We start from the raw sequence: 25,880 nt of genomic DNA, 5'->3' as shown, positions 1-25,880 counted from the left end.
CTTTGTTATGGGCGAGAAAAAATAGTTATTTTATTTTTTAAATGTTATTATTATTATTATTTTTTTAGTAAAGGATGCTGTAGCTATTTTATAATAATAACTTAATAAGGATAGAGATAATAATTGTAACATTAATTAGTTCACAAACCATATAGTTTTATTATAGTTAACATTATTATTATGAGGTAATTACCGATTTGGTCCCTCGACTATGAGAATTTCACCACTTTGGTCCTCGACTTTCAAAATTGACCAATTGCATCCTCGACTATGCTATTTCTCACCGATTTGGTCCCAAGTCATAACTGCCGTTTGTGTAATGTTAAAATCAAGGATAAAAATGTAATTTTATTTTTTAGCCTTCTTTATTGTGTAATTTCATTTTTTTACACTTCCCCATTTTAGTCACCGGAGCAACCATGGTCGAAGCTAGGGCACGAGACTGCCCCGCGACCGCGCAGTCACCCGACGTCTCAAACAACCTCCGATCGTCAACTCCAGCATGGCGATCCCTTCGTCGAGTCGCCACAAAGGCAGCGGGGGAGCAAAGAAGGCCATCGCCGGCCTGGACTGCCACCGGCGCCACCATCGTCGAAACTGGAACGCGATCGCAACTGGTCTCCAACCGCGACCAATCTCCAATCTGTTGACGGTGCTCATCTGGGATAGACGGATGAATGCCAGAAGAGAGGAAAAACCCCAATTCATAAAACCTTTTACCCCCAATTCATAAAACCTTTTGGCAAAAGATTGAGGTGGAGAAGAAGCCGGATTATGGCTCTAGGTGCGGTCGATTCAGCCATTCTCTGGTGGCTTGCCGGAGGAATTTAGGGGTAGAAGGTGACGGGAGAACGGTGATGGAAGGTGCTGGAGATCGGAGGGAGGTTGGAACAGAGCCTAGGATGAATTCTCCAGCTTGGCCGATGCAATCTGTTAATCCAGAAGTAAGCGATGAAGGTAAAAGCAAGAGCATGCCACCTGTTTGTAAAAATACTCCAATGATAGTGGCTGAGCAAAATGTATAAAGGGGTGAAGTTTCTGCTACTCTAGAAGCATGTGGTTTTTCCTCTCTTCAGTCGCGGATGTGGCAATGCTTAAACGCCTCTCTAACCTTTCATTAGTCGCGGCTGGCACGTAAACTCGATTCATACCCGAACTCAGCTCCAGATTACATCCAATCCTTCCTCTCTCGTTTCTCTAAATCCAGATTAGGCACCTTTGCATCAAGCTTTGCACTTAAGGGATTCAGAGAATTACCTTCTTTTGTTCCACTCACATTCTGCGATTTTTCTACATCAAGTCTTGCCTTTGATTTTTCTGAGCTATCGGAGCATTAGAGGTCAACTCTGGTGCCATTGCGAACGAGACACCTTTGGGCTGCTCCTTGGCCTTTTCTTCCTCAATTTGCTCTCATTTCCTCCTTTTTTTCTTTCAATGATTCCAGACACATTCTAAATGAAGTGGTCCGCCAAAAGCTCTTCTATTGATCCTTCTTTGTTTTTGGCCCTCTGAAAGATTTCTTCGAGAGCCAGAGATTCAATTTGCAAGTTGTGGTCGCCAATTTTGACCGGAGGATGAAGAATATTTGAATTTCCTATTTTACCCTTACACTTTGACGGTAAAATAGACTGAGGACCATTTTGGTTAACGTTTTCATAGTTGAGGATGCAATTGGTCAATTTTAAAAGTCGAGAACCAAAGTGGTGAAATTCTCATAGTCGAGGGACCAAATCGGTAATTAACTCTTATTATTATTATTATCAAATATCAAATGTCTACCCAGTACGCACACCCACCTCCCGTTTTATTATTATTATTATTATTATTATTATTATTATTATTATTATTATTAAATTAATAAATACATACCCAACCCACTTAATTACCCACAAATCCCTAATCCGCAAACCCTACCCATTTTCCTCTGCAAGCAAACGATGCGAAGAAACAGGATTGCGACTACGAAGAAGACGGCGACTACGAAGAAGATGAAGGAGACTGGCGATGACGAAGAAGAAAGCGGCAATGACGAGAAGCAGCAACGAGATGCAGAGGATGAAGACGTGGTTTGTATTTTTTTTTTTAAGTCTTTTTATTTTTTGTAAATTTAAAAAATATAGTTTTTTTTTTGTTGTGTATTATGAGTTTTGATGAAGATGAAGATGATTTTTGTGATGGGTTAATAGCCAATTTTATTATTATTTTTATTTGCTTTTAATTTTTGAATTTTCTTATGTTCCATGGCTGTGAGGGGATGAACAACATAATTTTGTTCTGATTTCTTTACTGAATATACTTGAGTTTTGGGATGAAGATGAGATCAGGGATAGTTTTGGCTTTTTAGAAGAAACGGGATAAGCTAATGCAGCCTGCTGGGTGCAGCGTTTAGAAAATCAGCTTATTGGCCCTAACAGCTATCCCAACAAGCTCTTTTACCAAACACTAATTTTGGCTGATTGACTAAGTCAATCAGCCAAAATTGGTCAAATCAGCTGGAAAATAGCTGATAAGCTGATAACCAAACACCCCATAGTCAGACTGAGAAAATGAGAAAAGAGTAGGTGGTAACTAAGTGGTCCTAGCCTCCTAGGCAAGGACAATGAACCAAGAGATCAGAATGCATGTGACTTTCCTACTTCCTAGGCAAATGATTCGTGGAATGCATGTGACTTTCCTAGGCCCTACATCCCGTACTTTTATATTCTTACTCTTCTCTGAGTTTTTGAAAGGAAAAAGAACCCAGAGAAGAGTGAGGAAGAACATACTCACTCTTCTCTGAGTATGGTCTTCCCGTTCTTTCTTTTTGCAAATCTGAGTTGAGTTCCCTATATATAATTATATTTGAGTCCTTAGTTCATCACACAAGCCCAACATAATTTCAGCCTCGCCAAAAATCTGGCAGATTTGTTGGAAAAAGTTGGACCCCCAACACTACACGGTGAGTCTTCTTCACTATTCTATAATTCAAGTATCATAACCTATTATAGTGTTGTTAGGTTAGGGATAATGTGGCAGATGGCTGTGGTCCGTGCCAAATATTGAGGCCAAGAAACAAGCTAAGAGCTAGGTTAAGGCCATTGACATATCTGATTAAACTTGTTATATCTTACATAAAGCCATATTACTAATTTAAATTCAAGAATAAAATAAAACTTGTGTGTTTGTTGTGAGTTAATTCCTTAATCTTTGGGAGTCTAATACTTTCATAATTTGAATTTCTTTTGATTTTATGTTTTTTTTTTCATCCTAATAATATTACATATTTACATGTTTGTCTATGTTAGTTCTTTTGGGTTTGTTTTGTAAAATATAAGGGCTAGACATATGCATCATGTATATTAGACGACATGATATCAATAATGCTAGCTTAAATATTCATTCATTCTAATAAGCTAAGGAGGATGCCCAAAAATAGGTATTTGAATTTCAATACTAAATGTAAAAACAAAAAAAACTATGAAATAAAGTATGATATATGGTTATATACGGCACTTAATTAGCCGAGCCAATGTTGGCATTATCTTTTTCATCAAAACATCTCTTTCACAGCCAACGTTTCTTTCAGACCCTTTTTTTCATCTCATTAATGGGGATCCCCTTAGTTTCAGGCACCAAGAACACAACAAACAACCCCATAACCAAAATGAAGGAAACAAACATTAGAAGATGCCGGGTTTCATGGTGCAAAGCATGGTAAGGCAGGCCTGCACCACAATAAAAGTGAATATTATATTTGTGCTAACCGTGATGAAAAAACCTGTTGTTGTTTTGGTCTCCCTACATTTCATTGGCAATTAGTCACCCAACAGACTCCAAGACTAAGTGAAACCCATCACAAACACACAAATCGCCATCACAATTACGTACTGCTGCAAACTTTGGTATGGTATTTGTTGCTTTTAGATATACGGCAAGAATTCTCTCTACCACACTCTGAGCTACAAGCATTTGGAGGACACCTTTAATTAGTAATGCTCTTCTCCCAAAATATCAGCTCCCAAGATTGTCACAATTGTGGAAACTGAATTAATAGATCCAATGATGACAGTAGACAACAGAGATGCATTTGCTCCTAACCCCATTGTTTGGAACCATACAGGACCCCATTGTTTGGAATAATACAGGTGAGTAGAACATGATGACATTGATGCCGGTCAACTCCAAAAATATCTGAAGAATGGTGTCGCAGAAAAGTTGCTCTGCCAAGGACGACATCAAGGTAGACCGAATATGTGAAAAACTTAAGCATTTAGTCGTCATATTTATAATAATTATCTTCTTGAATCATGTGTTTCTTCACGTACATAGCATGAAAGAATTTTTTAACAAATCCATTCATTGAAGTCACTCCACCTATAAAGTGATAAATAAAGAGAAATAATTTGATTATACCAAGAGCGGGAGGAATAGTTACGAGAAAATAGAGAAATAGGTGGAGTGACTTCAATGAACGGATTTGTTAAAAAATTCTTTCCTGCTATGTACGTGAAGAAACACATGATTCATGAAGATAATTGTTGTAAATATGATGACCAAATGCTTAAGTTTTTTACATCTTCAGTTACCTTGCTGTCGTCCTTGGCAGCAACTTTTATGCGACACCATTCTTCAGATATTTTTGGAGTTGACCGGCATCAATGTCATCATGTTCTACTCACCTGTATTATTTCAAACAATGGGGTCCTGTATTGTTTCAAATAATGGGGTTATGAGCAAATGCATCTCTGTTGTCTATTGCCATAATTGGATCTATCAATTCAGTTTACACAGGCAATCTTCGGAGCTAATTATTTTGGGAGAAGAGGCTTACTAATTGAAGGTATCTCCCAAATGCTAGTAGCCCAAGGTGTGGTAGGAAGAATTTTTGTAGTATTTCTGAAGGCAAGAAATACAATATTAAAGTTTGCAACAATAATTGTGCTAATTTGTGTGTTTGTGATGAGTTTCGTTTGGTCTTGGGATCCATTGGGCGGCTATTTGTCAGTGAAATATATCCACGGGATAACAAAACAATAGATTTTTTCTATCACGGTCAGTGTAAATATGATATTCACTTTTATTGTGGCGCAGACCTTTCTTAACTTACTATACTTTTTACCATGAAATCATGCATCTTTGCAAATATCTGGTGGCACAACAAACTTTCATTTCGGAGAATTATCATCCGTGACCGGTATTTTTCTTAAACGCTTATTTATTACTTGGTGATATTCATGTTCTTGTTAATTGTTGCTGCCTAGTTAAAGTAGTACCTTTTGTGTTGTTCCTATATTTTGTGCCTTTAAACTAGTGCTAAATTTTTCCATAATTTTGAAGTATAAATTTTGATATCTGATTCTTCTTGGTTGCTTCCTTCGTTTTGGTTATGGGGTTGTTTATTGTGTTCTTGCTGCCTGAAACTAAGGGGATCCCCATTGATGAGATGAAGAAAAGGGTTTGGAAGAAATATTGGTTGTGGAAGAGATGTTTTAATGAAAAAGAGGGAGAACCTTTGAATTTTGAATGTAAATTTAAAGTTTAATGTGAATTCTCTTTTTAATTAATCAATTCATATATATATATATAGTTTATGTAAATGAATGTTTAGGTACAAAATAATGTTTTGGTAAAATACTATTTTTTAAAAAAGTCTAAATATTTTGTAATATTATCATCATTATATATCAATAGCAAAAAAGTTAATAAGAGTGTATTCAGTCAAGACTTTGACTCTCATAACACTCATAATTGTTAACAACTATATACACATACACACAATGAATTATGTATTTAGCAAACAGAAGAAAAGTCTTCATTAACAATGTTCTATAAATTTTACACATTACCTGGAATAAATAATTGTATCCCCTAAAGGGTCAAGTCCAACACTCTGCCTCCACTAATTATAGTCTTTGACGTAGGGGTAAGCGCTTGATCAAATAATAGTAAGCTCTGGATCCTAATAGGTGGGATCAAATAATTCATCGTACCTGCAGAATAAACTCAGGCAACATGGGTGAAAGGTCTTCGATTTTACATTCATACCACCTTGAACATGAGCATCAGCAACTCCAAATACACCACTACACACACATATTCCAATATACTGCCATATTCTAACCAATATAAGGGGACTTCATACTCTGAGGCAAACTGCCTGACAATGAGTTTTCGGAGAGATCCCAGCTGGATTAATACTCACAAGTTAATCAACTGTTTTTAAGTATTCTGTTACTATGGTTTTCTGTAACAGGGATTATTACAAGATACATAGCCATACAGACAGATATAGATGGGTTCAATTTAATGCAGTCAACTGGTTTTACCGGTCTCTCCCTCCAAAACACATGCATTTTGAATTATACAAAAGAATCTAGTATCAACCAAGAGAGGGAGAGCATTAATCCCAAATTCAGGTGATCTGTCTTTATAGAAAGAAGAGTCTGATGGTAAATATTGCAGCTCTTACATCTCAGCAAGTTTGATAAGTTGTTGAAACATGTCACTCAGAGATCCACTCAGCTTATTATTATTGAGATGCCTGCACCAGCCCAAAAATATTGATATAAGAAGCCCAAGCTCATTAATAATTAATATTAATAATAAACTAAAAAGAAGAAGAAGAAGGCCACAGTAATAATGTCACTCAGAGATCCACACTGTCAGATCCAATTCTTTCAGTATAAAAGGATAAAGAATTTTTCTTTAAGAAAAAAAAAACAATTTCCAAGAGTTGTGTAGGCTTCACGCATAGCCCAACGATCCCTTCAGCTCCATTCCAGATAGATCACTGCAAGTATTTTTTATTTTTATTATTATTTTTTTTAATGGAGACATGCTCAGAAAACCAGATCTCAGGACTGCAAGCCATGTATGCAGATAAAGAGCACACTATGGTTTAGTATTGAAATTGTGAACTTTTATACCTGGAAGGGGATTTCTGAATATAATACAAGGTCTGTTAATATTATATGACAAGAGTATTTTAAAAAAACTTGTGAATACAAAATATACAAAACAAGACAATCAATTCCATATATGTTAACATTGTGTCTTTTTGTAGTAAACAAATTGTGAATTTTTTTAAAGATAAATTGTAAATATTTGGATCTGGGTCGACATTGTAAGGTAAATTCGAGTCAACATAATAATTTGCCGAGAATAATAAACCCTAGTCCTACTACATTATGAATAATGAGTTTCTTTCTTCATTTTTTTTTTGAAAGGAAACAACTGAATACATTAATAATCAACCAAATGAGAAATACAAGTCGGTGGCACAAAAAACATTCAAATATGGTTGTATGGACCATATTTTGTCTACTATAATATAATAATAATGTACATTCAGTATAAAAATAATGTATATTGTATACATGGGATATGCATTATTTTTGTTCTGAGTGTATATTATATTGTATAATGTACATACAGTACAAAAATAATGTACATTTAGTATATTAAAAATGTATTTTTTGTTATGGTCCACATAACATTATGTGGACCATGGTCCACATAACATTGTGTGGACCATGGTCCATACAATAATTTGCCCACAGAAAACCACGAGCCCGGGGCGGACGAAGAATTATGAATAATAAGCTCAATCGTATTGAACTATGAATAGGCCCAAATTACTCATTCCTTGTTGGGCTTCCTTGATCACATTGATTTGTGAATTATAATATGTATCTTCATATAAGTTTTTCATAATAACGTTTCTTTATGTGAGCAAACTATTTCATAACATTTTTATATTTATTAATGATCTACTATGCTTGTTTTCTGCGATGTCTTGTTGCAAACGGGAAATAAAAAATGCAATTGTGATAGAACACTAGAATCACTACTTAAAAAAAAAAAATAGAAATGACATATGAATTGAACGTGTTTATAGATTGAGGACTCATTCCAATTATTGACATGAAAACAAAACGTACATAAGTTCGTAATATTTATTTCAACTAGTAATATTTAGTAAACTTATAAATCAAAATAATTTTGATTTGTTTTTTGAGTATTACAGCAGTTTTGAATTTTTAGTTACATTCCAATGGCAAAAAAAAGTGTCTGTCAAACTTAACGTTTAATTAATTATTTAATACAAAATAATATAAATAAAAAATGACTAAAGTGTCCCTCAATAATTTAAAAATTTAAAATGCATTATTAATATTAACATAATTTGTTAATGATGAACTAAAATTGTCACTTTATAAAAAAAATATTTTATGTATAATAATAATTAATGAACCAAATCTACAAAATACACACATATATATAATAGTAATGAATCAAAATCAATATTTTTCATAAATTTAAAAATACTAGTGTTTTATATATTTTTTAAATACTAATAACTCTTTACAAAGTAATATCTACTCTCTTACAATTTATATCCTACACCACGGCGCGCTTGCACTATGCGCCCAGATGCAAAACGACGTCGTTTTAATTATTATTATTATTTTTTTTGAAATTTCTCGCCCCAGTGAATTGCAGTAGTTTTTTCTTAAAAAAAAAACCCGCTGTTCAAGAATGTACATAATGTTATACTAGAATACACATAATCTTATACATGAATGTACATAATTATATAACAAAATATACATACTCTTTTTAAAAGATAATACACATAATCAACATAATACATAATAAACATAAACTTTTAACATAATACACATCAACTCTTAACATAATACACACAAATTTTCTGATTCGGATGTACATAATTGTATAAAAAAAATGTACATAATTGTATAAAAAATACACATAACTGTATGAACCAATACACATAACGTTGTGAACAAATATACATAACATTGTGAACAAATACACATAATCTCAGCAACTTCCTACCGCGCCTCCCAACACTACCCAAAACGACGTCGTTTTGGGAGGCGCGCGGCGCACAGTGCTATGTGCGCCGTGGTGTAGGATATAACGATTGCCCCTTATTACTATTGGCACGATGAATATTTGTTTGTGTTCTCTTACCCCTTATTACTATTGGCACGATGAATATTTGTTTGTGTTGTCTGCGTAAAGTCGTAAACAACTAAACATTGTCGGTTTTGGAGAAGTGCTTCCCATTTTAAAAACGCAAAAAAATAAAAAAAGAAAAAAAAGTGCATAAATGGAAAGATTTTCAATACTAAACGAATTGGTACGTTACGAACTTTACATGGTGAATTCAGAGGGGCATTATAATGGGCATAATAAAATCTCCGTTCCAACAGTCTACAGTCTGTGATCACATTGGCAGTGGCTTCAGCTCCAGATCCCAAAATTCATGCAACTCTCGCGGAGGAGACGGTTTCTACGCTGAGTGGTAAAGCACTTCTACCGCCCCCTACCTGCTCTATCTTCCCCTTCATCGTTCGAAATCATGTTTCCTCATCATCACGGACATTGAATTTGATTCGACTTGATACTGTTCCATCCAATTTTACAGATAACGATCGCATCCGAGAAGACATCGAACCGAGTAGCGGAGAATGGCGGCCGGAGGTTTTGTCATTCGGGCGTTCGAGTCCATGCTCAAGGAGTGTTCCAGTAAGAAGCATTCTTCTCTCCAGATGGCAATCCACAGTTGCTTAGGTTCGTATTTGATTTTAGTTGGAAATATATGTATTACTCTTCATCTATTGTCTGCATAATCTTTTTTCTTCGTTTTGTGTTTATGATGTACAAGTTATTACTAGTTTTTCATTTGTCTAGTGGGAGCTTGTAATGTTGTATCATTTCCATGCAGAGACTGCAACTCCATTTATTTAAAACTAATGCTTAAATGTGTATGTAATGCGATTTTGAGCTCATCGGATCCAGTGCCAACCCTCAGAACTAATGTTAGAGTGCAAACTAGCCAAGTATTCTAAGTTGCAATTGCAGAACGTGCAATCTGCATATAATGTAGTTGGGGAAAAAGGCGTCAATATTGTTGAGTGCATTAAATAAAAAGTAATATATATAGTGTGGTCTACTAAAAAAAAGAAAAAGATAGCTTTCTTATATAAATTCCAATTGAAAAGTCTTTTGTGAATGCTGTGTGCCTGTGTTACAACCTTGAGAGTCATTGAAGTCTATAAGAAGCATAAGAATAAGGTAGCAGCAAAATTTAGACAAAAAAAAAAAAGAATCAATCCACTTCACCTGCCTAGCTAACTGTATTTTTACTAGTAAAATGGATAAAAAATGTCTGGAAACCCCTAACAGCTTCATTTTCTTATGATATGTTTGAACTATAGAATTGTTTCTCTTCCTAGCCGTAAAGATCCAAAATAAGTAGGGCATATGGTAAAAAATCAAAGTATATGGTAAATTTACTACTACATATTTTTGTTACCACCGGTCTTGAAGCTCAACTGTATGTGCTTTAAAGTTGCTCTCTTTTAACAGTTTTTCCAGAATTCATTATGAAGTGGTTCTTCTGATCTGAATGTTTCTATCAATACTTCTTCTCTTTTATCCCAGATACTGCAAAGGCATCAGATCAGCAGCACATGCACAATGAGAATAAGAGGTATGAAATGAAACAAGAGCTTTTGCTAGTAAATATGCTTACCTGTTCATTATATAAGCTTTACAGAAGTATAAGATTTTTTGATGTTGGTTTCCAACTGATCTTTTAGAGGAGCATCCTCTATTTTTTCCAGTTCCCTTTATTTAAGGAGTTTACTAATTTCTAGTTTGATTTCTTGGAATCTCCTTTTCCTTTGTAGTAGTCTGCCTGAAACTGATGATGGATCCGGAACAATGCACTCAACCCCAACTTCACCAAGCAAGACTCTCATTACCACACTAGCAAATGCAGGCCACACTCTAAGTGTAGCTGAGGCAGAGCTTGTTCTCAATCCTCTTAGACTTGCTTTCGAAACAAAAAATATAAAAATTATGGAGCTTGCTTTGGATTGTCTTCATGTAGGTGCTTGTTTGTTTTTGTTTTTGTTTTTGTTTTTTTTTTTTTTGCTTCTGAAATTCCTTACCTAGCCAGAGAGTAATTCTTTTAAATCTTGTTCATTTGAAAATTGAGTTTTGTTTAATTCTTACGACATATCAAAATAATTAATGAAGGCACCAATGAGGTGACTCAGATGGAAATACTATAAAGTAAGTGTTTAGTGCCTCTAAAAAATTGACCATGCACCTACAGGGCTATAGGATTGGAGTACTCTCTCTTCGTAACAGAGAGTATGAAATAGCTGGAGTGGAGTGTGCTCCTTTCTGTGAAACTCTTTTGTTGAATTTAACAATGCAGTAGCCTTGATCTATGCATTTCAAAATACGTGATTGAAAAATAAAACTCAGGCACATAGATCAAATGGAATAAAGAAATTTTAAAAAAATCTTCAATTCATAATGTGTATGGGAACATGGGTAAACTTGTTTGTTGGGCAGTTTGTGATAGAGTTTTTAGTAGTGCATCATGTAACATGCCAATCAAATGCTAGTTACTAAATGCATATTATGTGAAATGTCCATTTTGACTAGACAATAAAACTTGTAAATCCTATGAGCTTTGGTATCATAATATGTTCTATATAATATACTCTAACAAATCAATAAATATAAAAATATTGCAATAATTTTCTGCATTCAAACATTCAAGCGCAGAAACTGATTGCATACAACCATTTAGAGGGAGATCTTGGTTTTGATGGTAAGGGAAATGTGCCACTCTTTTCAGACATCTTGGGCATGGTCTGCAGTTGTGTGGATAATGTATTACCAGATGGGTACGTGTCTCTTTATTGTAGGCAATTTGTACTCCCATATTGATGGGTTTTCTTAGATGTAACTACTGAGAAAATTATTTGCAGGACTACTCTTCAAGTATTAAAGGTACTACTTACTGCTGTGGCATCAACCAAGTTTAGAGGTATGGAACTGTTCTTAGGCGTTTCCTTCCTTTGAAAATTGAAATGAATCCACTAAATAAAAATTTTACATTGCTACTAATAATATGTGCTATAAAGTGATAGATTAAGAATTTTTTTATCAAATGTTTGCCGTGTTCCTAAAATTTGTGATGGTATGCACGTGATGCAGTTCATGGGGAACCATTGTTGGGTGTGATTAGCGCATGCTATAATATAGTTCTTAAGAGGTATTTACCTGTTTATTTGATGGTAAGTATGTATTTGACTTCAAGTGAAGCTGATAGCATCTGGTTTAAATATTCAGCAAATCCCCGATAAACCAGGCAGCATCAAAATCTATGTTAACCCAAATGCTAAGTATTATCTTTAAGCGGATGGAAACTGGAAACGTGGTATGTAATTTCCATGAGGATTACAGAAATTTTTGTTCTCTGGCACGATAGTAGCTTGGAATAGTCCAGATTAGAAATCAGAAATACTGTCTTGCTGACAATGCAGGCCTCTACTTCATCTGATTCTGTTAATCAGAAAATGGCTGCTTCAGCAAATGCACCTAACTTAGAGGTTGAGGATATGTCATCTGTTGATTATAACAAACAAGAAATGATGTTGGGAGATAAAGTTTCTAGTAACCAAACCAAAGATGAATTTGTTGCTCCCACTCTTGAGGAACTTTATAGTCTCGTGGCTGGGGCTGATATCAAGGTGCTTTCTATATCACCAAAAAATGTCCTATTTTGAGAACTATAGTTGTTTTGTTCAATTATAAAGGAAAGGAAAATTTCTATATCTTTTGTGACAAGTATTAAGTTAGTTTCCTGTGACACTTAGGGTATAGAGGCCGCTTTTGAGAAAGCTGTGCAACTTGAAGATGGTGAAATGGCTGCAGGGTAAGGATTCAGCATCAAGGATAAGTCTATTATAACACAATTACCTTTTCTTGGTTTGTAACTGAGGCATTTTTATTTGCATATGGTAATAATATTTCAACGATTTGCAACTATAACCAGAGGGACAGATATAGAAAGCATGAACATTGGACTACATGATGCTTTGCTTCTTTTTCGCTCCCTTTGCAAGGTTTGTATATGTATCATTACTGATGTGATGAAATCTGTAGTCAATTGCTCCAATTATGAGCCGAGTTAATACCCAAAATCGTCCTCGACTATAGTGGTTTTTCTCAATTTCGTCCTAAACGACTTTGGTGACCTAATATCGTCCCACACTTTTGTGTTTCGCTCAATTTAGTCCCAGACTTTTGTGTTTTTGCTCAATTTAGTCCCTCATTTGTTATTTTGTCCATTTGGTGTTAAATAAATAGACAATTCAGTAATTTTAATATTGGCATCTCTTTACTCATAGACATGTGAACTGCGAAATCCTTTTTTTTTTTACGAATTACTCCCAGAATTACTCCTAAAACTGCGAATATAAAATTTGATTCGCAGGTCCGGGAGTAATTCTGGGTGTAATTCGTACAAGAAAGAGGAATTTCGCACTTCACAAGTTGAAAGTAAATAAAGATCAATATTGACATTACTGAATTGTCCCTTTATTTAACACCAATTTGACGGAATAACAAATGAAGGACTAAATTGAGCGAAACACAAAAGTCTGGGACGATATTAGGTCACCAAAGTCATTTAGGACGAAATTGAGAAAAACCACTATAGTCGAGGACGATTTTGGGTATTAACTCATTATGAGCCTTTTTCTGAGTATGCTGCATTTGCAGATGGCTATAAAGGACAAGAACAAGAATGATGAACTTACAATTAAAACATGCACTCTGTCACTGGAGCTTTTACAGGTGGGTTTGTACTTATTGCTAAAGGAGTTGTTGAACTGGTAATTTTCTATTAATCAGTATTCAATCTCCTCCAAAACCTTTGGATTAAGAAGTAAGACAATGGGTTGAAATATAAAAGTTTGTTAACTCATTTAAACATGCTCAGCATTGATATTTTGGCAGCCTTTATCCCTATATTTGTTTTTCTTGTTATTATTTTGAGGTATTTTCCTGAACACTAAATTTCCTGATTTATCAAGAAGAAGAGGTTTACAAAAAAAACCATTTTCTTATTACTCTTATTATTTTATTCTTTCAATTTTTGGCTCTAATAGTCCTACAGATGAAATAAATTGCTTTAACTCTTTACCTTTGAAAAAACCAATGCTTTATGTTTTAAGAATGAAAATTTTATACTCTTTTCCCATTCTCTTCCCAAATTTATTTTTGAACTGTTTTATTTTTTCATCTCCTTTGTAAAATTCTTTTCAATACATTGAATAGATACTTTATCTTTTGATGTACTAGATAAAGCAAAAAGTGTTGACAAGCAGGCCAGACTGGCCCGACCGTTGAACATTCAATTTATGTATAATTCAAATTGTGTAATTTGAAGGGTCTTCTGGAAGATGTTAGTGATCCATTCAAACATTTTATTGAATCTGTCAAAGCCCATATCTCCTATACATTGTTGCAAGCCTCGGTGTCACAGACTTCTGGCATATTTCAGGTCCAGTTTTATCATAGCTCATATTTTTATTTTTATTCTTTTCCATAATGTCCTGCTGTTATGTCTCCGCAATAAATTTCATGTTTTGACAGTGTGCAACAGGAATTTTCTCTGTACTTTTGCTACGGTTCAGGAAAATCCTTAAGGTATAATTGAATTTCAATAATGCTTACTTCGTTCTATTTTGCAAGAATTTTTATTATTAGGGTCCATGAGTGTCTTTATTTTTTTATTTTCCAGGGTGAAATTGGGGTTTTATTTCCCTTGATTGTTTTGCGCCCATTGGGTGGACAAGACCTTAACTTAAGAACAGCTGTTCTCAGGTATCTAATTTATGTCTAAGTTTTTAACATTTTTCAATGAGTTCCCAAAGTTTGATCCCAACATTGGGAAATGGGGAATGCAAGAAGAGATTTATTAAGGTAGTAAATCATTTACACTCAGTACATCTTGTATTATTCCATATAATGTCCCTCATTTTTTGGGCATATACTGTCTTAGCCATTGAGAGAAGAAAATATGGTGGCAAACTCGGTAGTGTTACTACACAATGAAAAGCTATTCAGATTTAGTGGATCTTATATTGTTCTATGTTGGTATTATTCCCTAAATATCCCTTTGCAGGATGCTGGAAAAAGTTTGCAAGGACTCAAAGATGCTTGTTGACCTATACGTGAACTATGATTGTGAGCTCAAAGCACCTAACTTGTTTGAACACACGGTATTATATTATTTTTGGTCTTTAGAGTTGGTTATGCTACCTTATCACATGTCTAAGCAGCCTTTTTTTTTTTTTTTTTTTTTTTTTTTTTAAATAGGCGACAACTTTATCCAAAATTGCCCAAAATGCAGATTCAAACTCAGTTGCTTCATCTCTAATGGGTTCAACCAAGTTGTCATCCCTTCAGGTGTCTCTCTTGAAGTGCTTAATTTTTCATTTACTGGTGGCTTGGTTACTTCTGATTCTCATGAAAACTTTTTTTTTTCCCCCTTCCTTTTTGACCTTTATAGTGCCTTGTCACTATGTTAAAATCAATTGTTGATTGGGAGAAGTGTCAACGAAAACCATTAAGAGTTAATCAAAGGAAGCATTCTATTGAAGAAGGTTTTGGCGGAATATCTGATGATGTAAGAGGTAGGGAAGATTTACCCTGTGATTTTGATAAGTTGAAGGGCCATAAATCTACTATAGAAGCTGCAGTCTCTGAAGTAAGTGGTGTTTTCATGCAAAATGTGGATATCACCAGTTTCCTCTGGGGTCATTTTTTCTGTACATTTCATTGATTTCCTATTTAGAATCTATGTCAAGGTAGGTCTTTGGACTGGGATAGGATGATCTTGACATTAAATTATGTGACAGTTTAATAGGAAACCCAGTAAGGGGATAGAATATCTGATATCAAGTAGGCTGGTGGAGAGATCGCCTGCTTCAGTTGCTCAATTTCTCAGGAATACTCCTAATTTGGATAAGGTTAAACTGCTCTCTATCTTTCTCTCTCTGTATTTATTATATTGTTACAAAGGGAAAGGTTTCATTGCATTATATTTCAGGCCATGATTGGTGACTACTTGAGTCAGAATGAGGAGTTTCCACTTGCCGTCATGCATTGCTATGTTGACTCAATGAATTTTTCTGGAATGAAGTTTGATATGGCAATTCGGGAATTTCTTAAAGGATTGCGACTTCCTGGGGAAGCTCAAAAGACAGACCGCTTAATGGAAATGTTTGCAGACTGGTATGTTACTGGTTCCTTACCCTCTAAATCTGTCTATTTATTAATTCTTCTACACAAGAAGCTGATTTCTATGTTTGAAAGTAAAATTGATCCCTAAATGCCAAATTTCTTCTTAAGTGTTTGAACATAGTACTATACTCTGTTTATGTTTGTGAAATAACATTCCCAAGTCCCACTATAAATCCTAAATGCTAAAAGAACAGTTCTCTGCAAACCTTTGCCTTCCAAATTCCCAAAGCTTTATCTTAAATGACTCACTTAAAGAAGTTAGTTCAACAAAACCTTCTCCTATAACTCCTCTTATAATCTAAGATTGGGTCAAGGTCACTTAATTGGGCTATAATGCACATGGGCCAAACCACACTAAAAGATTGAATCCAATCAATTACCTAGTCTAACTCATAGCCTTATAAACCCATATGTTCTCTCTTATTTTATCAATGTGGGAATCTTAACAACTCCAAAACAATTTTCTCCATAGCTCACTAGCAGAAGAGCAAAGTGAATAAGTTGTAGATATTCTCTTAATCCACATCTTGCAAAATTTAGGAAAAATCTATTCAATTTTCTGAAACAAGTCAGTTGGGTTAAGTCTTTAACAGTTTTATGGACCTTAAAATAGATTTGAATTTGACCTTTGCTTTTGCAAGGAAGGATGAAATGGCACATTTTATGACCTTTTTTTTTTTTTTTTTTTTTTTTTGGTATGAGGTAGGAAGCTGATAAGTTTTATGAGAAAATGCATGGTTGTTAAACATAGTTGATAGTTGATCTTATTATTCTTTCCTTTGACAGTTACTATGCAGCCAATACTGATCTATTCAAGCATGCAGATACAGCTTATGTTCTAGCATATGCAGTTATAATGTTGAATACTGATGCCCATAGCCCAACAATCTGGCCAAAAATGTCGAAGGATGATTTCATACGCTTGAATACCATGAAAGTGGCTGATGAATGTGCTCCTAAGGAACTCTTGGAGGAAATTTATGATTCTATTGTTATAGAAGAGATCAAAATGCCAGATGCTCACATTTCCCTTGCAGAAAGTAATAAACAAAAGCTGGAACTGGAGGAGAGATGGCGACTGGTCAGTATTCTTAATCTAAGTCTACCAAGAAAGAGTCCTTTGATTGACTCAAAGTCCAAACGTGAGGCCATCAACACACAGACAGAAGCTATTTTTAAAAATCAAGGTGGGATAGAAGGGGTGTTTTATACTTCATACAATATTGAGCTAGCAAGCCCTATGGTTGAAGCTGTAGGATGGCCATTGCTTGCTACTCTTGCAGTTACTATGGAGGAAGGAGAAAATAACTCAATGGTCTCTCTTTGTATGGAAGGATTTAACGCTGGAATTCACATCACCCATGTTCTCAGATTGGACACCATGCGCTGTGCATTCTTGACATCTCTTATCAAGTAATTTCTTTCATTTAACATTTTGGCATGATTGTAATTTTCCTATTACTGTTCCTTTTCATTATTCTCCTTTCCTCAATTCTTATTTTACTGAATGCATATTGATTTTACAGCTTACAAGTTTACTGCATTTTAACTTTAGTTACATGCAAATTTCATGCTGTTTCATTTTCTTGACAATGAGGTGAAACTATGCTTTTGCAATTGTTTAACAGATTTAATTTGTTACATTCACCAAAGGATATGAGAAGTAAAAATGTGGAAGCATTGCAGACTCTACTGGTTTTATGTGATTCAGATCCCAATGCCCTTCAGGATACATGGTATGCAGTGCTTGAGATTGTTTCCAGACTTGAATATGTTGTATCTTCTCCTAGTATGGCTGCAAATCTGATGCAAGGATCTAACCAAGTCTCTCGAGATTCTCTTCTTCAATCACTGAGGGAATTGGCTGAAAAACCTGCTGAGCAAGTGTTCATGAATAGTGCTAAATTGACCAGTGAGGCGGTGGTGGAATTTTTTACTGCTTTATGTAATGTTTCTGTTGATGAATTAAAACAGCTTCCAGCACGTGTTTTTAGCCTGGAAAAACTCATTGAGGTCAGCTACTACAACATTCCTCGTATAAGAATGGTAATTTCTCAACTTATTCAAGGGTCTTATTATGAAGCATGTTATTTCATTAGGGGTTGGTGTATTAACCAAGTGGGTTTGTGATGTTGTCAAGCACAATAATTCCTTCCCTTTAGCAACCTGGATTGTGAACTTTACTTTGAACAGCTCCAGCCTATAGGAATCCAGAGGGGTTAAGAAATGACAACTGCTCCATATGCTTTCGTAATCCATATGACAATATTTCTTTTCCAAATGCTGATTTAAATAATTAAATCTGAAAATGAATATTAATTCTTTCATCACCAGGGTTATTAACTTATAATTGATTTTACTATAAATCATAGAAGTTGCTTTTCCTGGTGGCTATTTAACATCCAAGATGTTGCACCGTTGATATTACAGCTCCCTCCAGCTGAATAATTTTGCTGCTTTTGATTTTGCATGAAATTTATGGCAGTGCTATTTTGAAATTCATGCACTTCATATAGAGTTGGTATACATGTAAGTATAGCCATTTATGTTTTCTTTCATCATCAATAAACTTCTGTTTTAGAAATTTTTTTGTGCAAACTTTGAGGCTTGTAAGTCTTTCCAATTTTTCCATTTAATTGGGGATTGAGATTTTCTTAACATTGGAATCTAATTGATGGTGAGATGCCAGTGGATGTCTACTGAACAATCAGTCCTTAGTTTGGCCAATAGTTTATATGCATTCCATGTATAAAAATGGTCTTCTACTAATATTGATCTAGAGAGATCTAAACTTCACTTCATCTGAAACATTCTGAGGAAGTCTTATTTTATTATATTACATAGTTTAAATATTAATAAATTACTATATAGTTATTTAGAAACTAATAAATAGTTATTTAGAAATTACTAAATAGTTATTTAACTTATTACTCTTAGTCTTCTAATTAGTTTAGGTACATTAGTTATTTAGAAACTACCAAATAGTTATTCTTAGTTTAGGAACCTTTGTAATCAACCCTATAAAAGAGTGTTATTTGGAACAATAGGTCAAGCAGAAATTAATCCCAAATAGGGTCTAAGGGAGTTTTGGGTCTCAAGCAAACCCAGTGTCTTCTTCTTTTCCTTTTCCAATTATTATTCTCTCTTTCTTTTTCCTTATGTTTTCTTGCCCATGACGGGAGCACATAACATCATCTCATAAGGATAATATTTTGTGTTTTGTTTATTGTATATAGCTATTCTCCATTGCAGTGTGCCAAGTAGTCTATTTTGATTTGTTTATCTGAAGATGAAATGAAGCCTGTCAAATTTATTCATTTTATAGTTTTCAAATGTAAATGATAACCATTAGTATTTTGCATTGCTCAGGTTTGGGCAAGAATATGGTGTGTGCTGGCTAGTCATTTCATTTTTGCTGGGAATCATCCTGATGAAAGAGTATATGTGTATTCCATAGATTCTCTTAAGCAGCTTGTCATGAAGTATTTGGAGCGCACAGAACTCACCAATTTCAGATTCCAGAATGATATTTTACAACCATTTGTGACACTTATGTGTGATAGCAAAAGTGAATCCATGAGGAAACGTATTGTTGATTACATCGTACAAGTATGTTTACTTTTTTTCTCAGATAGCTCAACTTTATTCTTCCATTTGAAAATTGACTTATTCTGTTGCTTTCACAGATAATAGAGTTTAAGGCTATGAATATAAAATCTGGCTGGAGAAGTGTGTTTATGATTTTCACAGCTGCTGCAGAGGATGCACTAGAGCCAATGGTTGAAAGTGCATTTGAAAATGTAGAACAGGGTAAAGATAACTTCTTTTGGTACCCTTCTCTTTTAATTTAATAAAATATGTTGATATGTTGATTTTTATTTGCTATAATTCCATAAGCGTGACAGTAAAGTTTCTTGCAGTTATTCTGGAACACTTTGATCGGATTGTTGGAAATAGTTTTGAGGATTGTGTCAGTTGCTTAATTGGGTTTGCCAATAATAAGTGCTCCCACAGAATCAGTCTGAAGGCCATTGCACTAATACGTATTTGTGAGGATCGCCTCGCTGAGGTTATTTTCCTGCATTTTGGTTTCATTACCTTACTTCGGTAATTTCCATATTGGTTGTTTGCAGTGTTTTAAAAACCTGTCTTAATTTCACACCACAAGGTCATCAATCATGTCTTAGATCTGGTTATGATATAAAAACAATTCAGGCTTCAATAATTTTATTTTATTTTGAGATTCAAAGACACCCTTCTGTTGAACTGCTAACTTGTTGACCCAATGTGGGTTTGAGGACCAGAAAAAGAAAAATAAGTATTCAAGAAATTTTATTCTCAATGGTCAATTGAATTTTTGTGCATGATCATATTTGAGAAAGCCATTCACAGCAAAACTTTGAGATCAAAGTAGATTTCTTGTTTGTTCCAAATTCAGTTGGTTGATTAGTTGATCTATTACGAAAATCCTTGATGAGGGAAAATACAAATGGTTAGGTAAGGAGCTGGTGAGAAGTACAGGAAATAAGCAGCAAAAAGACGAACCATGAGATGTAGGAACTAGGAGCAAAATATAATAGTAGCATCGTTCATTTGGAAATTAACACAGGCTTTGCCGCATCAGACTCTTTTTCAGTTTCTCTTGAGTTTGCTTGCTGAACTTGCACAATTATTTGATTTCAACTTTCTTGTTAATATTTTCTTTGGAGTTTAGTTTTCAATTAGCTTGAAACAAAATTGCAGATTCTAATTTAGCATTTCAGTAGGCATATGTTGTCCTCTCTTAATTCATAAAGCTTTCTTCTTATTCCTTATACACACAGATGGATATGTATGGTAATTCTGTCATGGATCTTGTTTCATATTGTAAGGAAGATATTTTCTTCTTCAGGGCTTGATGCCAGGTGATGCATTGGAATCATTCGATACTAATGCAGTTAAAAGTTATCATGTCACTGAGGATTATTGGTTCCCAATTCTGGCTGGTCTCTCTGATCTAACCTCTGATACGGAGCCAGAGGTTAGAAACTGTGCACTTGAGGTTTTGTTTGATCTGTTGAATGAGAGGGGCAGCAAGTTCTCATCCTCATTTTGGGAGAGTATTTTCCACCATGTGCTATTTCCCATTTTTTATCATAGACGTGCTGGAAAAGAGAACTCCGATTCTTCTAGAGATGAATGGCTTCGTGAAAATAGCAAATATTCGCTCCAGTTATTGTGCAACCTTTTCATCACTTTCTACAAGGTAAGGGGTTTTCTACATGGATGTTTATGCCAGAAAATTAGCAATTGTTGTTTGTATTGTTTCCTTGGAAAATCTTTAACTATGATGGAAGCTTGGGTTTTATAGAACTTTATAAGTTACAAAGAAAATAGGGCATTTCTGATTCCTTATTGACCAAGGATTTCCTTAATTATTAAAAACTAACCCATCCTTCGAGGAACGGATTTTAGGAAGTGAATGAAAACTCAAAAGCTAAATGCTTTAGAACCTTTCATAAAATAAAATATTATAAAATATATATGAAAAAGGAAACATCAGTGCTAGCCGACTTTATGAATTTCTTTTCCTGTATGGACTGCATTAGAAGTAGTATTTCATATTCATGAAAATTCTTATTTCATTTCTGCAGGCTGTTTCTTTTGTGCTGCCTCAACTTCTCAGTTTGCTGTTAGATTGTGCCAAAAATGCTGATCAGTCAGTGGTTTCAATCTCTTTGGGTGCACTACTGCATCTGATTGAAGTAGGTGGACGTCAATTCAGTTACAGTGACTGGGATACCTTGTTGCAAAGCATAAGGTGTGTGATCCTCTTCGAGATATATTTTTCATTTCTGGCAACTATTTGTACTCATAATGTGTTAAGTCACGATTATAAATTATATAATGTAAATATAAATTCAACACAGAGATGCTTCATACACAACACAGCCTCTTGAGCTGCTTAATGATTTCGAAAAGGCAAAGGATCAGACCCTATCAATCAGAGATTCGGAAGTCTCTTCACCACATTGTGAGTCCAACATGTCTGGTAATACTGAGTTATTAAATAATTATCACCTTAATGTTAATTATCTTATTAAGTATTAACAACTGGGAAACACTTGGAATCATGTCAGCAAGTGTTGGTGCTGATGGCACTGCAAAGGTTCAGAATGCATTAAAAACACAAGAAGACAATCAGGGGATGGACCCTATTGATGAGAAAGAAATTGAAGGTTAGCACTAACTATAGAAATCAAACTGTTTTGAATCTTAACTTGAATGAACTTTGCATAGCAAACATCTTGAAGAGGAAACACTTTTTTACTTACAGGAATGCCTTCACCTTCTGGAAGAGCTAAGGAACCTACTGCTTCTGAAGGTCTTCAACGGAGTCAGACAATAGGTCAGAAAATCATGGGAAATATGATTGACAATCTATTTGTCAGAAGTTTTACCTCTAAACCCAAAAACACAAATGAAGCTTTGGTACCTTCTCCACCTGAGGTATTGAGACTTGATATCTTTGCTAGTATTATTGTCCATGCTCTTTATTTTCTCCAATTTTATTGCAGCCTCTGATTCCCACGAGATCAAAAGCCTCATGGTCTAGGAACATTGTGAAGATTTCATTTACAAATCACTAAGGGGTTATTTGCTTCATGGAACTGGTGGGGATTTGGACTGAACATTTTCCCATACCTGTAATTAGTTCAAACATTTGGCATATGGGATTAAGTGTTCCCCACAACCTAATATCACATTTTCCTTAAGAATAGAGTATTTTAGTGTGTTGATTATAACAAATCAACCCCCAAGTGATGATATATTAAAGGGGAAAGCATGACAAGTAGTAAAATATTGTTTGACTACACATACTCCTATTTTACTCCTTACTCCCTGTTGCATTGACTGATTATTGGCTCTAGTGGGTGGTATTCTTTTTTTTTTTTTTTTTTTTTTATAACCTTTTTTTCTTTTCCTTTTGGCCAATTAGTGCAGGCTGTGTGGTGAGAGCATACACTACTAGGAGTATTCCTGATCCTCTGTTGGTTGGTGGGATTGGGATTAGCTGTGCTTTTAATGTTGAGGTTCCTGGAAAATAATTATTGTCAACAGAAATGAATAAGAATAAAATAATTTCCCAATAAATCATTCAAGGCCCAAACCGAGCAATGTGGCAGCAACTGTAGTGGTTTTAGTGGGTGGATATGGTGGAGTAGGTTGCAGCCTCATGGTGGGAGGCCTGCAAGCATTTTAGGTCTACGCATTAAAATAACAAGTGAATGGGAGAGGGGTGGGGGAATATTCATCAAATAATCCATATTACTAAGTAGAATAAGTTGAAATTTTGATAATGGCAGCAGACCCAGAAATCATTTCATTTGTAATTTGTCTTTTCCTGAATTTTATTTAATATACCAAACACCAGAGTATGTTCTATGCTGAATAAAACACAGGAGAGAGTGCTCTTTTCAATGTTTTTTTCTTTATTTAATGGCTTTACTTTCATATTAATGTATAGATTTCTGAAGATCTGAAGCCTGATGAAAGATATGAGGATGAAAGTTCAATATTGGCAACAATTAGGAGCAAATGCATTACACAGCTACTGCTTCTAGGTGTCATTGATAGTATTCAGGTCTGCTATAAAAAAAAATTAAAAAAAAAAAAAAACCCTCACTTTTCCCCCTTTTTATTTTCTGTTTCATGTTAAAGCTTAAATGTCTTTCTTTTCATGGTAGAAACTCACACATTTTCCCAATATGAGCCTACTTATAATGCAAGTCCAGTAATGATTGAGAATCTGAAACCAAACTAGCTGCTAGAAATGTTCTGGGCCAAGTCCTTTTAACTATAAAGAATTCCTGTAGCTCCTCAAACATGCTAATAGGAAAGGTCAAAGAAACAGTTTTGAAGCTCCTCTCACAACTTATTAGAGTGAAGCAAGCAATTGCATTAACTCTCTAAGCATTATTGGCTTTTTTGGGATTGAACAAAGCTTAGAATTGGCCAAAGCGCAGAGGAAGATTTTCATAATCCCGCTAATAATGGTGGTGAAAGTGTAAAAAATGTCTGTTGTATCTTTTCAACATGCACACAGAAACTATTGAAGATTTCAGAGCCGGAGTAGACAAGTAGGAAAGAAGATTTCCTTAGTGCACTTGTGAAAACATTTTTTGCTATTGTATTTCTGTAATCACTAGACTTTATTATTATTATTATTATTGTCTCTTTCAAATATTCAGAAGACGTACTGGAACAAGTTTAAGGCAGCGCAGAAAATTGCTCTGATGGAAATCGTATTATCTGTGATAGAGTTTGCTGCATCATATAATTCATATTCAAGTCTCAGATTGCGGATACACCAACTTCCTGCTGACAGGTAGAGTCCATGCACTTAAATTGGTTCATCCACATGATCATGCAAAATTTATTACAAGGACCTTGCATCATGGTTTAGTTTATTTTCTGTGCAGGCCTCCCTTAAATATTCTCCGCCAGGAGTTAACAGGAACTTCTATCTATCTTGATGTTTTACATAAGGCAACTGCAGATGCTAATACTGAAAAAGATGAGATGGACAAGACTGGTGTTTCTCAAAATGGAGATTATTTGGGGAGAAGTGATGAAACATCAATAATGGAAATTGAAGAAGATAAACTTGAAGGAGTTGCAGAAAAGAAGCTGGTGTCATTTTGTGTAAAGGTTCTAAGTGACGCATCTGACTTCCATTTCAGCACAACAGAGGACAGCACTAGTACAGATGCTCATCAAGTTCTAGAACTGCGTTCTCCTGTCATTGTTATGGTATGGAATATGCTTCGTCAAAAAATCACTACCGGTTTTAGTTATGCTATGAATCCTCCTTGTACTTTCATAAATTTTATGTAGCCTGGAATTGAAGAAGATATACTCGAGGGAGACCTGAGATTTTAATAGACAACTTTATCACCAAATAATAATGCAAATATGTCATGTGTTACGGTTCATGAGCTTACATGGCATTGCAGGTGCTGAGGGGCATGTCCCATATTAACAGCCGAGTATTCAGGAATCACCTCAGCGAGTTTTATCCTTTGATGACTAATCTCATGTGCTGCGAACAGGTAACCTCCAATTGAGTGTGTTTTTAAAAATAAAAAGAAAAAAATATATACTGTTTGGAATTGTGCAATGGCTACAAAATTTTGCTCCCTCTGATCATCAGCCTACTGCCGCTACTTCCATTTTATTCTTTGAAGAAATTTGAGTTATAATGCTCATGCATATATATATATCTTCAGATGGATGTACGTGGAGCTCTTGCCGATCTGTTAAGCATGCAGGTTAAAGCGCTGTTGGTGTAAAAATATTTCAAGCTGGGATGTGAGTGGAAGAAGTACAACGAAAGAGGCATGGAACGCAATAGGAAGCCATCGATTTGACGTGCAACTATGGATTTCTTAGCTTTTATTATTGCTACATTTTATGCCATAATAAGGTAGACTAGAGGTAAATTTAAGTAAAATTGTTTTTACTTGTTATACTTTGATGCACTGAATTTTGATCTTTACGAGACCTTTTAAAGAATCTATTTTTTTCTCAATAGAGATAAAATAAATTGTCACACTTCATGTTTTTTTCTTTAATTTTTTGATTATATTATATGATTAAAATATTATTTAAAAAAAAAAAATTTAAATGAGCAACACATTAAAAGAAATTTTTATTGTAGAAGGAAATACTCCTTTTGAAAATTGGGACATACCCTTCATTAGCATCTGCTGGGC

At 34.7% G+C, this 25,880-nt stretch overlaps 1 protein-coding gene and 2 long non-coding RNA genes across 4 annotated transcripts; 2 read left to right on the top strand and 1 right to left on the bottom strand.

Annotated features, from left to right (window-relative positions):
* Positions 1-200: 200 nt before the first annotated feature.
* On the bottom strand, positions 201-13,024 carry LOC109187677. The gene is made up of 3 exons (XR_002055297.1): positions 13,011-13,024; positions 5,073-5,076; positions 201-279 (listed from the first exon to the last, which is right to left on the bottom strand). It is a non-coding gene; the product is annotated as an uncharacterized LOC109187677 (long non-coding RNA).
* On the top strand, positions 2,756-5,527 carry LOC109187676. 2 transcript variants are annotated; one of them, XR_002055295.1, is made up of 2 exons: positions 2,756-2,938; positions 3,609-5,527. It is a non-coding gene; the product is annotated as an uncharacterized LOC109187676 (long non-coding RNA). The 2 variants fall into 2 exon arrangements; XR_002055296.1 differs by having other exon boundaries at positions 3,603-5,527.
* LOC109187666 (brefeldin A-inhibited guanine nucleotide-exchange protein 5-like) lies at positions 9,182-25,679 on the top strand. Its single transcript, XM_019337931.1, has 35 exons — positions 9,182-9,310; positions 9,434-9,579; positions 10,453-10,501; positions 10,701-10,899; positions 11,593-11,714; positions 11,799-11,857; positions 12,028-12,085; positions 12,163-12,250; positions 12,357-12,563; positions 12,690-12,748; positions 12,869-12,938; positions 13,597-13,671; positions 14,267-14,380; positions 14,473-14,526; positions 14,621-14,703; positions 15,005-15,101; positions 15,199-15,288; positions 15,392-15,589; positions 15,741-15,851; positions 15,932-16,116; positions 16,912-17,538; positions 17,754-18,171; positions 19,495-19,734; positions 19,812-19,935; positions 20,046-20,194; positions 21,017-21,370; positions 21,759-21,925; positions 22,035-22,156; positions 22,245-22,343; positions 22,442-22,614; positions 23,633-23,749; positions 24,357-24,493; positions 24,588-24,918; positions 25,122-25,217; positions 25,395-25,679. Exons 2-35 carry the CDS (start codon positions 9,477-9,479, stop codon positions 25,455-25,457), a joined length of 5,238 nt encoding a protein of 1,745 aa, XP_019193476.1. The 5' UTR covers positions 9,182-9,310; positions 9,434-9,476; the 3' UTR covers positions 25,458-25,679.
* Positions 25,680-25,880: the final 201 nt, after the last annotated feature.

This window comes from Ipomoea nil, unplaced genomic scaffold, assembly GCF_001879475.1.
Source record: "Ipomoea nil cultivar Tokyo-kokei standard unplaced genomic scaffold, Asagao_1.1 scaffold1421, whole genome shotgun sequence".
NCBI classification, from domain to species: domain Eukaryota; kingdom Viridiplantae; phylum Streptophyta; class Magnoliopsida; order Solanales; family Convolvulaceae; genus Ipomoea; species Ipomoea nil.
The sequence above is the reverse complement of the archived record's forward strand: the minus strand, read 5'-3'. Positions and strand labels throughout refer to the sequence as shown.

Coding starts and splice junctions, on each gene's coding strand:
- LOC109187666 (XM_019337931.1), top strand. CDS start 9,477: ATGGCGGCCGGAGGTTTTGTCATTCGGGCGTTCGAGTCCATGCTCAAG. Junction 14,704..15,004: donor TTAAGAACAGCTGTTCTCAG/GTATCTAATTTA, acceptor ATCCCTTTGCAG/GATGCTGGAAAAAGTTTGCA. Junction 19,735..19,811: donor TTGTTGATTACATCGTACAA/GTATGTTTACTT, acceptor TTGCTTTCACAG/ATAATAGAGTTTAAGGCTAT.